Source organism: Xenopus laevis, chromosome 8S (assembly GCF_017654675.1).
Source record: "Xenopus laevis strain J_2021 chromosome 8S, Xenopus_laevis_v10.1, whole genome shotgun sequence".
NCBI classification, from domain to species: Eukaryota; Metazoa; Chordata; class Amphibia; order Anura; family Pipidae; genus Xenopus; species Xenopus laevis.
The window spans coordinates 7,719,644-7,733,163 of record NC_054386.1 but is presented as its reverse complement, the minus strand read 5'-3'; the positions used below and the strand labels follow the sequence as shown (position 1 = coordinate 7,733,163).

The 13,520-nt window shown below is 36.4% G+C and overlaps 1 protein-coding gene across 1 annotated transcript in view; it reads left to right on the top strand.

Annotated features, from left to right (window-relative positions):
- Positions 1-12,255, top strand: part of LOC108699751 (protein SIX6OS1-like) — a 38,534-nt gene extending 26,279 nt beyond the window's left edge. The window contains exons 12-18 of the mRNA XM_041574989.1: positions 2,971-3,050; positions 3,132-3,184; positions 3,268-3,332; positions 5,219-5,415; positions 8,558-8,675; positions 10,326-10,380; positions 11,816-12,255. Of these exons, the coding sequence (XP_041430923.1) occupies positions 2,971-3,050; positions 3,132-3,184; positions 3,268-3,332; positions 5,219-5,415; positions 8,558-8,675; positions 10,326-10,380; positions 11,816-12,027 (780 nt within the window). The 3' untranslated portion in view covers positions 12,028-12,255. The remainder of the gene's footprint in view (positions 1-2,970; positions 3,051-3,131; positions 3,185-3,267; positions 3,333-5,218; positions 5,416-8,557; positions 8,676-10,325; positions 10,381-11,815) is intronic.
- Positions 12,256-13,520: the final 1,265 nt, after the last annotated feature.

Below are 13,520 nucleotides of genomic sequence, written 5' to 3'. Positions count from 1 at the left end.
ATTTGTGGTCCTCTCATGATTGGCTTGCATAGACCTCCATTATAATCTAATTGTTGGCTCTGGGTAAATTCAGTGGCCGAGTCAGATGACTTTGCCAAACAAGCAAATCTTCCTGTGTATGCCCATCTTAAAATGTGATTGATTTTCTAATACAATCAGCATACTGTGTATAGATATACAGATTTTACATTTAGGGATGGTAACCAAGTTTCTAAACAAGTAATCTTGTTTTTTAGCGGCTTGAAATAAAGAGATTTCCAAAATTCTATGTGTCATCCTTGCTGAATGATGGCTAGCACACAGGACGCTTTCTTCAATGTTCTTTGCCCAGACGTTTAGACTTTGATATAATTTAAATATGAAACCATGGACTTCTTCTCATTGTCATCTCTTTAGTCTGAAAAATACCTTTAATCCTCCAATAAAAAAATTTTCAAGGGCTTTTACGAACAATATCCCTTTAAAAGGAGACACACGGAGGCATTATATAGTATTTTAGGTTGAAAAACACATGTTCAACCTTTTTTGTCTATATAAATCCTGCCTAACTGCCAGGTCTGAATTGTGATTCAAACACAGAGGCAGAGGCCCAAATATCCACCACCAGCCCAATATAAAATCCTTAATCACTGTGACCATGACCCTATTTAGGCCCCTTTATCTACTTTTGAAAGATAGGACTTCTTTATAAAATAAGTGCAAAATTTACACTCAATCAACCTTACTTTTTTTGTGGTATAATTGTGGGGTTACCGTATATGAGGGTTTACTTGTGCTTGATGTGGATACTCATTTATGTCGCACTGGTAAATCACAAGTAGGGTGTATATATGTTACCATAGCATATAATTCTATAGATACATGTGAGTTGTATTCAGGGCTGCCATCAGGAATCACAGGGCCCTGTACGACAAAAAATTCTGGGCCCTGCCTACTTCCACAGGCCCCACCATAGACCCCCCCCCCCCACAACATAGTACAAAAGCTACACAAACATGGGCACTAAAAAAAACACAAGTCACAAGACTGGGAGCACCTGGGAAACTGCCAATAGCCCCATGTCAGATTTAAAAATTAAATGTAAAAAAACTGTTCACTCTTTTGAAAAATTGATTTCAGTGCAGAAGTCTTTGATATTACATGATGCATTTTGAAAAAAACATATTTTCCCATGACAGTATCCCTTTAAACCCTTTAAAAAATGTCACTAGTGGCCAGATTCCCCCTCTAGTAGTTAAAAACCCATTGGTAGCTAGGGTCCACCCCCCCCCACAATGTAAAAAAAACTTTGGTGGCCAGCCCCCCATCTACAAGTTAAAAAAAAAAAAAACATTGGTGGTCAGGGGGCCCCATAGAATATTTTAAGTAAACATTGGTGGCCAAGGGCCTATAAAGTATTAAAACAATACATTGGTGGCCAGGGGTTTCATACATTGGTGTTCAGTAGAACTTACCTCAGGTTCTTCTTCCTTGTCCTCGGCGATGGTAACTTCTTTGGTTTCCTTCAGCTTCTTTCGGGGCTTCGGGTTTTCAGGACTTCGGTTTTTCGGACTTCGGCACATCGGGTTCAGCTTGCACGCTATCAAAGGGGGCGGCTAATTCGGAAAGAGCAGCACAGCTGAGCCCCCATTAAGGCCCGGGCCCAGTACAACTGTACTCCTTGTGCCCCCTGATGGCGGCCCTGGTTGTATTTGTAAGAGCAAAACAAAAAAGGGAATCCAGGAAGTAACACCTCTTCAAAGTAGTTTCAGAGCACCCTTGCATTCCCATCAGGGGTGATTCTGGCATTTCTGCTGCCTGAGGCAAAGCATGGCACTGCCCCCCTCCCCCAACAAATGGGTACAACGCCCCTTCCTCACATAAGATGTTGCATTGGCAGTAATAGAGAGTATAAATAGGAAATACTGCTCAGACTCACCGCAAGGCTTCTTTGCATTACAGGCAGCCCTTGTGTCGCCGGGTGCTGGAATCCCTTGGCGTCCCACTGAATCAGGAAAGGAAAAAACAGAGTTTCCGCACACCGGAGTGCATTAAAATCCAACATATTTATTGGTCCATAAACATAGGCAAACAGCACGTCTTGCTTGATGCGTTTCGGGCACAGGCACCCTTAATCATAAGCATAATCATAAGCTTATGATTAAGGCCCCTGTGCCCGAAATGCGTCAAGCAAGACGTGCTGTGTGCCAATGTTTATGGACCAATAAAGATTTTAGATTTCAATGCACTCCAGTGTGCGGAAACTCCTTTCCCAGTAATAGAGAGTCCCTAATCTTCAGAGTGTTGAGCAGTGCACAGGGCTGTACTAAAATTCCCAATCTGGTGGGTCTTTGCTAATTGCTCAGGGGGTTGGTATCTCTCTTGATTATCTGCACTGGTGACAAAAGCTGCCGTGCAGATTGAAACACTAACAGCCAAAGCGTGTATCTCCTATGTTTTTGGCAACTAGAGCCTTTGTCCGCCAGCACAAAGAGATACATCTATAGCAGACAAAGGGTTAATTGATTTGTTTATATGTTATGGGTCCGGAATAGATTTAGCAGAAACCAGTAACTTCATGAACCTGGCAGAGAATTAACTTGTGATAGACTGTTTCAGAACCAGTTTCCCAGTGCAATAACATTTTCTTTCCTAATACAAAAAATATGTTTTTTTGAGTTGCGATACCTTTTATGCTCAAGATAGGTGTGTATTGATTAAAGAAGAAACAACACACCAAAAGGCACCCTGCTTAATACTACTCAATTGCTGTTTTGATATCATTTGGTAAAATGTGAAAATATGAAAAGCTTGCTTTTCTTTAATTAATTAATTTGGTTTGTATGAAAAGTCACCTGTATCCAAATCAACCGCCATACATGGCTTATAAAGTAATCTCAATGCCTTGTATAGAAATCTATAGTCATGGATTCCTTAAAAACTTTATTAGATGTCAGTGCATTTATATGAATTGCTTTTTTTTGTCTTTAGAAACGTAACCAGTTTGGCAGCAATGAAAACTGTTTGAATTCACCAACAGCACCAAATTTACACAGTCATATTCAATTACGGTAATTTTCATTGCACACCAATAAAAGCAATGTTTTTAATTGTTTTCTTTCTTGTATAATATTAAAAATATTTTGTTTTAGGCTTGTTCTTCCTCAAAAGAAAAGACCCGTCAAGCCAAACATTACAGAAATAGGTATACCGTACAATATTTTCATTTTAGGCATGAGACTGTGAATTATGCTACTAATTATAAAAATTATAAAATTATTTTACCAGAGCGCACAGAGACTGGGCCAAAAGAAATCACAAACATAGCAGAGGATTCTGGCCATGCTTATGAGGTACTAATTGTGTTTATCATTTACATTTAAACCACCTTATAGTATAGTAGAATATATATCAGCAAATGTTGCTATACAGCTTGTTTTTCATATTAAAGCATGGGTAAAAAACACCATTAACTTTACAACTACAATTAAATATAGCATGTTTTCTCTTTTTCTGAAGTAGGCAGAATAAAGCATAATCTCAATCAGTCTCACAGCTACTTTACACGGGAGATTTGGATTGGATTTTGTGGTTCAGGCTTTATCTGAGCAACAACTAAATATCATATGGGGGGGTCAGATAAAGTCAGATGATGTGTTTGGTTCATGCCCCACCTCCTTGGGGCCTGACGAAGCTGAGAAAATGGGGCAGATTTACTAAAAGGCAAAGTGTTAAATCGTTAAAATTCGGCAAAAATCTCATCCGCAGGGACATCTGCAATTTACTAACAGGCGTAGATGACAATTCGCTAGCAAAAGAGACCGTCACTAGCACAGTTTTGCGCCCTTTCACTAGGGGAATTTTACGATCAGGCGAGCGGTCGTTACTCCGCTAATTCACTAAAGTGTGAATTTTACAAAACATTACGGGGCAAATTTACTTAAGCTCGAATATCGAGGGTTAATTAACCCCTCGATATTCGACTGTCGAAGTTAAATCCTTCGACTTCGAATATCGAAGTCAAAGGATTTAGCGATATTTGTTCGATCGAACGATCAAACGAAAAATCAAATCGTTCGATTCGAAGGATTTTAATCCATCGATTGAACGATTTTTGTTCGACCAAAAAAAGATAGCTAAGCCTAACATTGACTTCGGTAGTTTTTAGGTGGTCAAAGTTTTTTTTTTAAAGAGACAGTACTTCGACTATTGAATAGTCGAATAGTCAAACGATTTTAAGTTCGAATCATTCGATTCGAAGTCTTAGTCGAAGGTCGAAGTAGCCAAAAAAACAATTTGAAATTCGAAGTTTTTTTCCTCTATTCCTTCACTCGAGCTAAGTAAATGGGTCCCTACATCTTTTACCAGAGTTTCCTTTGTCACCTTAGACCTGGTGAACTGATAAATTGAAGCTTCATCCTCCTCAATCTTATGTCAGTGACATCATATCCTGTATGCCGGAAACTCAAAAAAGTTATAAAAAAACAGCTGGCGTTTTTTCATTTTTTAAAGCAGGATTGCCTTCAAAAGTCCTAACTATAAAATATTTTTGTGTTAAAATTTTACACATGGGCATGCCACATTTGTTTTAGGGTGGACTCTTGTCTAGGGCATTAGAGGATCTCTTTTTTTCTTTATTTTGCTTCCTGTGTAATAATAAGTGGCCACTTCAGCATTTTAACCAACATCACTAATAAAGACGTCTATACGACCTATATGTACGCGCCCTATTCAAATTGGCCTAAGCATAAGAGTACTAACAAAGTTTCGCTAGGCAGAATTGAATGCTAGCGAAAGATCGCTAAGAATGAATTAACGCTTGCGAAACTTTCGGCTGCTGAGACGCAACTTCCCATTTTAGTGAATAAGCGTAGTGGCAATGAATTTACATTCATCCTTTAGTGAATTTGCCCCAAGATTGGGAGGGTTCCAGCCCACAATTCTGAAGGTGGGACAGCGGGGGCCTCATGTGCACATCCTACACCTGGGCCCAGCCGTGGCTTGTTAAGTCACTGTTCATGTGTCTGGAACTGACAGTCAATGGGGCACATTTACCTAAGAGAAAATTTTTTCAACCATAAAAAACATTTTTCACCATTCACCCCCCCACACACACAATTATTATTATAAATATTATTATAATATTGTTTATTTTAAAGGTGAACTGTTAGGCAGCTGGAGAAGCCTCTGACCTTACAATTTTAAAGGAAATTATTGTTATTTTTAATTTCATTTTAAGGACATAAATTACAGCTATGGAACAATGGAGGATTATTCTGGTGAAGAAGCGGCACGTTCAGAAGGAAACTTTGCAGTCCCTTTGAGGCCTCCTCCTTTTTCATTATCACAGCTTCCTTCTACTGCAGGGAGCACATTCAACACTGAGCCTGTCAACAAGATGAAATTCCATGATTCCAAAACATCTACAACCAAACTGTATGCCTTTTAAAAAAGAAATATATTGTGTTTATAATTTATTGAATATTACAGTAAAATTATAAAATGCAGCAGTAACTAATCTATCACGTTAGCTCTAGGTTTCTAAATATTAAACACGACATTAACTTTGGTTACAGGGAACACTTTCAAATGGACTGCTAGAATCATGTCAACCCTCAGTTTAAATATTTAAGTCCTTAGCCTATTGGATATCACCAGTGGGCTTAATACACCATTATCTTGTGAGCTAGTCAAAGCAATGGCTTTGAGAGCATCCTAAAAAGCTCAATATTAGTCAATACCTTAATATTATACATCCGTGTGGCCACCTCCCAGGGATTTTTTATGACCATGCATCAAAATTGCATAATCTCAGTAACCAACAATAATTGTACCAATCTCTGTAACCAGTCACAATAACCATAGCATATGCAAGATTTGCGCCAGAGATGTTAAGTTAGTCCTAGTAAAAACACGGTGTAATTTATATATTTATTAGGGTTAAAAGTCCACCCTTTCAAATAAACCCCAGTGTGTATGTATTATGTATGTGTGTGTGTATATATATATATATATATATATATAAATATAAATATCTATTATTTTGGATTCAGCAACACTCGTGCTAATAAAAATCCACAAAAAATATAGACATTCTAATTAATAAAATATACAGATATCAGATATAGATTATCTAGCCAGTTGCAGAGTTGCAGAATTAACTTTTAGTATGTAATAGGATGCACAGTTCTAAGCAACTTGTCAATTGGTCTTTCTTATTTATTTTTAATAGCTTTTTATTTATTTGCCTTTTCTGACTCCAGCTTTTATTGTGTTTTCTTTTGAACAGTCACTGACCCCATCTAAAAAAAGTGCTCTGTGAGGTTACAAATGTATTGCTATTGCTACTTTTTATTACTCATCTTTCTATTCAGGCCTCTCCTATTCAAATTCCAGCCTCCTATTCATATCAATGCAGGGTTGCAATGGTAGATTGGACCCTAGCAACCAGATTTCTGAAATTGCAAACTGGAGAGCTGTTGACTAAAAAAACTATAATAACTCAAAAACCACAAATAATAACAAATGAAAACTGTATTGAGAAGGGCTCTTGTTCAGTCTGTAGAGTGATTAAACTGACACACACAAGTAAAACAAACATAAGAGATTTATTGATACTTAGCTGAGGGACCCCTCCATAAAATGGCTCAGCAGCAATTCCAACATAACCAGGCACTCTGAAGTCCAGGCAGAAGTCAAAGAGCCTCCCCCCAAATGAAGCTTTATATATGTTTCCCCCACACAGGATATAAGAAGTATATACATTTTAGCAGCTAGCATACTATATATGGTGAAAACTAATACTTAGCATACTATATATGGTGAAAATCAAGCATTAACCAGTGTCACATTCCTTGAATTGCCAAAAGCTCTAGACGCCATCTTTAAGGTGTTGTTCTATTCTCTCTATCTTCTGCTCTGTGAATCACTCATTTTCCTTACAAAAACCAATTGCAAATTGTTTCAGAATATCACTTTCTACATCCCTTTTTTACCCACGAGCCATATTCAAATGTAAAAAAAAAGGTGTAGAGCAACATAAGCACAAAAAATAAAGTTAATGGAGGTGCCAAATATGGGCTGTAATTGGCTAGTAGAAGCCCATATGTGGACTAGCGGCCTACAGGAGGCTCTGATTGGCAGTACACTGGTTTTTATGCAACTAAAGCTTTCCTTCAAATCAGGGATTGAAAAATAAGCATCTGCTTTGAGGCCACTGAGAGCAACATCCAAAGGGTTGGAGAGCAACATGTTGCTTACGAGCTACTGGTTGGGGATCACTGCTCTATATAATACTAAAGGTTAATTTGAAGATGAACAGCCCCTTTAATGTAACATCCAACAGGTTAATATTCCCAAAATGTATAGGAAATTACCCATTATTCTTACATTCATTAATATTGACTTATCACTGATTGATGTTTACTGTAAATCCGTGATCGCATCTTCACTGGGAAATCGTTACATAGTGCTGTATATTCCTACAACAAGATAATTAAATTGCCTTGTTAAATACCAATAAATTACAAGTATTAATGCCATGCTGAAAAGACAACAGTGAGACTTGGCAAAAAAATAAAACAAAACAGTCAGGATATCTAACACAACAGACCAATCATCAAGAATAGTGAAGGCTTTTGGGTAAAAGCCATTTTTTCTAGCAGAGATAGCACTACGTTCATAAGTAAAATCTTTAGGGGCCGATTCACTAACTTCGAGTGAAGGGTTCGAAGTTGAAAAACGTTGAATTTCGAAGTTTTTTTTTGGGCTACTTCGACCATCGAATGGGCTACTTCGACCTTCGACTACGACTATCGAAGGATTCGAAGTAAAAATCGTTCGACTATTCGACCATTCGATAGTCGAAGTATTGTCTCTTTAAAAAAAACTTCGACCCCCTAGTTCGCCATCTAAAAGCTACCGAAGTCAATGTTAGCCTATGGGGAAGGTCCCCATAGGCTTGGCTAACTTTTTTTGATCGAAGGATATTCCTTCGATCGTTGGATTTAAATCCTTCAAATCGTTCGATTCGAAGGATTTAATCGTTCGATCGAAGGAATTATCCTTCGATCCTTCGATCGAACTATCTGCGCTAAATCCTTCGACTTCGATATTCGAAGTCGAAGGATTTTAGTTCCTAGTCGAATATCGAGGATTAATTAACCCTCAATATTCGACCCTTAGTGAATCGGCCCCTTAGAGTAAGAATTGTTGGTCATTCTTAGTCAGGTTCTGTTTGCCTGGTTTACATACATAATGTAATATATGTCTGATGCATTTGCTGCAAGCTTTATTTTTGACCCCTGTGAGTTAAAAATAAATTCCGCATGAACAAAAATCAGAACATTTTAAAGCGGACTCTACCAGAATGAATTTTTACTATGCTGAATTTCTAGAGATTAGTCAATAAAAGAGCATGCAAAAATGTTTTTTATTTCGTTGCTTTTCAAGCATAAAATAAAATATTAAGGAAAAGCCAACTATGATTTTGCCTTACAGACAGCAAAAATAGGTATTTTTTATTATGTTTTATGCTTAAATCATCCTATGCCTATCATATATTTGTATGTATTTATAGATGCCAAGACACAGAAAAAATCCTTCCTTTTGATTTTTTCATGAGATCTACACCCAAAGCTCCAAGACGAACAATATTTGACTCATCTCCATTTGGTTCCGAGAATGTTTCAGACCAGGTGGTTACTTTGACACATGTTTTATTTATAAATAATATGCACATCATAAAATAGTCTGTTTTTTTGTCAAAGTTGATGGATTTAAGAGTTAATTTTTGCTTTGAGATGCTAGAAGCCTCATTTGTTATTCCCACAGGCTCAAGTGCTAAGTTGAGGCCCTTAAGACCCATCTACTGAGCACTTGTACCTTGCACTAAATATATAACATTCTGTGGTATTTTTATGATTATTTAGAATCAAAATGTTTAAAAGAAAACACAATAAAAAGCACATTTGCTATGGAGTTTTTTTTTTTCCTTTTTTTTTTAAATTTTATTTTATTAATGAAAATGCAGTATAAAATAGAAACTGTGTAGATTTGCGCTCTGTCTTACTTCCTTCTCAGTTGTATGCATCAATCCTCTCACAGAGATGTACCAATCATCCCAGGATATCCACTAAAAGTTGAAAAAGAGGAGAGCACTCATACGCAGATTAACCGCTTGTGATTATTTATTATTCATGCTGCTTTACACGACATGTTTCGGGCAGGTGTTGCCCTTTCTCAAGTGAGAAAGGGCAACACCTGCCCGAAACATGTCGTGTAAAGCAGCATGAATAATAAATAATCACAAGCGGTTAATCTGCGTATGAGTGCTCTCCTCTTTTTCAACTCTTAGTGAAAATGCAGTATAGTAAACATGAATATTCATAGAAATCCATATCAGGATGATGGAGGTAAACAAAAGTTAATTAACAAAAAGTATAATCAAAACAAAAACTTAAAAGCTTAATAGAGAAAATATAAATGAGTTTCACTTGCTTGAAGAAGACTTATGGCCTTATTAGGTAGAGTCATGTGTTGGATTGGAACTTTTAAAAATGGCTTGTATGTTAGTCCTTTCTGTGCAATTTAGATTATATAGAAATGTTTTCCATTTAGACATGAATTTGGAACATTTTTTTAGAATGATAAAGTTTGTAGGAAATTGCTTCCAGAACACATTGGGGCCGATTCACTAACTTCGAGTGAAGTATTCGAAGTAAAAAAACTTTGAATTTCGAAGTTTTTTTTGGGCTACTTCGACCTTCGACTACGACTTCGAATCGAAGGATTCGAACTAAAAATCGTTCGACTATTCGACCATTCGACCATTCGATAGTCAAAGTACTGTCTCTTTAAAAAAAACTTCGACCCCCTAGTTCGCCATCTAAAAGCTACCGAAGTCAATGTTAGCCTTGGTCCCCATAGGCTTGGCTAACTTTTTTTGATCGAAGGATATTCCTTTGATCGTTGGATTTAAATCCTTCGAATCGTTCGATTCGAAGGATTTAATCGTTCGATCGAAGGAATAATCCTTCGATCGTCCGATCGTACTATCTGCGCTAAATCCTTCGACTTCGATATTCGAAGTCGAAGGATTTTAGTTCCTAGTCGAATATCGAGGGTTAATTAACCCTCGATATTCAACCCTTAGTGAATCAGCCCCATAGATCTTGTAGTTCAGTTATAGTTTCATTTAAGGGGTGAGGTAAAATCCAATTTCTTAATACTACTCTTCGAGCAGCAGCCAGTAATAGTTTTAAAAATTTTACTTTATGTGGATCAATTTGTAGAGCCGAAATGCTATTGAGTTAAGACATAATCTTTAAAATATATCTTTTTTTTAGGATGACATTTTTTCTCTTGTGGATACAAATTCAGCATCGCCTCTGAAAAGTATTGGTAAGTATTAATGAATACACATTAAACACAGCAAAATTAAAACTGAAAAATATGCATGATTGTATTTGTATAGTATGCTATAATAACTGCAATGTTTGCACCTGACTAGTTCAAAATAGTACCATAATTATACTTCTGTGTTAACTTTGCTTCAGTGTTCGATTAAACTAGTTTTGGGAAATAATTCCAGCCATTGCATTATACACTCTAAAATAGAAGGAATCTGCCTTTACGCTTGATCGTATTGAGAGTGTAGGTTTTGATATTCTGCTATTTATTGCTCTTTCTTTCTAGTCTGTAAGGGTCATATGTACATGGTAATTGAACATGAAAAATTTATCAGGGTCAACCTGTTGCTCAGTAAATTTCGAACTTTTAGGTAATCTATAGGAAGGAAAAAGTCTCATCATTCACTCTTCTCCCCCAGAAAGGAAAAAGCATTTCATCCTGACTCAAATGTAGCTTTCAGATCAGTGATTTATTCAACCTTTTATGCAAACCAGTAGCCTTGTCTTTTCTTACTTGTTATAAAGACATACAGATCTTTTTGAAACTATCCATTGAATGTCTCCTAGAAGAGACCATATACTGCTACAATGGTATAACTTCACAGTTCCAGCTATAAAATAAAACTTTTTGCACCTTAACATAAAATCCCCTTTACACAAGGCATGTTTTCATGTGTTTTGGAAACAACCACTTGTAAATTATGAACCAGAGATTTTTTTTAATTTTGAGCAAAGATAAAAACACTGGTGGGCCTTTCCTCAGCATCCAACAGGACCTCTATAGAAGGGTCCTGCACATGAGAACCGAATATAAATATAGATAAATATATAGATATCTAAATTAACAATAAAATAAAATATTGTATCTCAACATTTTTAAAGTTCTTTTATTGCTGTTATTTCCCCGAACTGCCATCCCCTGCCTTCCTGACCAGCTAGAATGTAAATCACCAGCGTGAAGGCACTCGGAATGCTTCGTTTTCCAAAGTCGCCCGTAGTTTCCTCTTGAGGCAACTTCGGAAAACAAAGAGCTCCAAGTGCCATCCCATTGGTGATTTACATTCTAGCTGGCGGGAAGGCAGGGGATGGCAATTCGGAGAGATTAGTCTCCCCGAAGAAGAGGAGATTTGTCACCGGGCGACTAATCTCCCCAAATCTGAGCGTGTGTCTCTGCCCTTATAGTGAGGAGTTCATTATTATGCTTTGTTGCAGTTGGTTCTAGGGCGATAGATAATTTATCAGTAAGTGAAAGTGAGCTCACCACAGGTTGTCAAAGTAAAATTTCACATCTCTTTTCACTTGTATAGAATACAAATGTGTGTAATTAATATGTTAGACAGAGTGCAACTAAAACAATACATAAAATGAACCAAAATAGTTTTTTTTTAAATACAATTATTAAAATTAGGTATTTTTACCATTTATAGGCAGCATATTTGGAAAAATGGAAGGAGATGATATGGGAAGGAAAATGGAAGGAGATGATATGTTTACATTCCCATTTTCATCAAAGCAAAGTTCTGAAGATGAAAGGGAGGAGTTTGGCTTTACATTTCCATTTGGACAAGACCTGAAATCATCACAAGATAACACAGACTTTGAACCACCTCCAAGTACAATGAAGTTTACATTCTTTTAGTTACATATTTTCCTTTGCACTCTGTAAAATTTGAATGCGTTAAGTTTAAAGCACAGGGTGAGTTAGTGGCCATTTTTTTAACAGATTAAAGTTGTGAGTTAACTTTATATTGCTGATAACTTAAACACTGATAAGTAACAGTGTAATCTATTCCCATAGAAGCCCATTAGGTTTAACACTCGTCATTACCAACATTGTTTAGTTTCTAAAGAGCAGTGTCACATTAAATGGGATCTCCACGTTTTGTTGTTTTGTTTTTTTGCAAAATAAGACAATGATTCTAAGCATGTGTTCAATATACATTAATTAAAATTGTTCAGTTCTAACCAAAGTGAATGCATACAGTATAACCATCAACCCATTATTCAAGAACTAAGTACAGGGCTGCCTTGTACCCACTATAGCTGTGCTTTGCACCTTATGTCAAATATTCAGTATGGCTTAGGGTGCACAGTGTGCCCTGGATGCTATTGCTGTGTTGCAAATATAGCTCTTTTTCAATACATAGGGGATTATTTATCAAAGTCCGAATTTATCTCAATATTTTCTGCTACAATCTCCGCTCAAATCCGCTTGGGGTTTTTTTACGCTTATTTATTATTACCCTACATTTTCCCAAAAATTTGCTTTTTTATATTTTTTGCCCGAATACTGTATTGCACGAAACCCAGCGCATATCAAAAAATCATTGACTTTTATGCAACATCGACAGGTCTGAGATGCCGGATTTTCAGGTTCGGACTTTTCCATCCTCAAAAAATCATTGGGACTTCTCCCATTGACTTATATGCAACATCGACAGGTCTGAGATGCCGGATTTTCAGATTCGGACTTTTCCATCCTCAAAAAATCATTGGGATTTCTCCCATTGACTTATATGCAATATTGACATGTCTGAGATGCCGGATTTTCAGATTCGGACTTTTCAATCCTCTGGGTTTATTAAATTCCAAAAAATTTGTGATTTTTTTTTTTAAAAGTCAGATTTTTATAAAATTTCATGATTTTTGCATTCGGAGTATATTAAATAATCCCCTTAGTGCTCTCATACTTGTGTCTAAGGCTATAACACATTAAGGGGGTTATTTACTAAACTCAATATTTACTAAACAATATTGACATGTCTGAGATGCCGGATTTTCAGATTCGGACTTTTCAATCCTCTGGGTTTATTAAATTCCAAAAAATTTGTGATTTTTTTTTTTAAAAGTCCGATTTTTATAAAATTTCGTGATTTTTGCATTCGGAGTATATTAAATAATCCCCTTAGTGCTCTCATACTTGTGTCTAAGGCTATAACACATTAAGGGGGTTATTTACTAAACTCAATATTTACTAAACAATATTGATATGTCTGAGATGCCGGATTTTCAGATTCGGACTTTTCAATCCTCTGGGATTATTAAATTCCAAAAAATTTGTGATTTTTTTTTTTAAAAGTCAGATTTTTATAAAATTTCGTGATTTTTGCATTCGGAGTATATTAAATAATC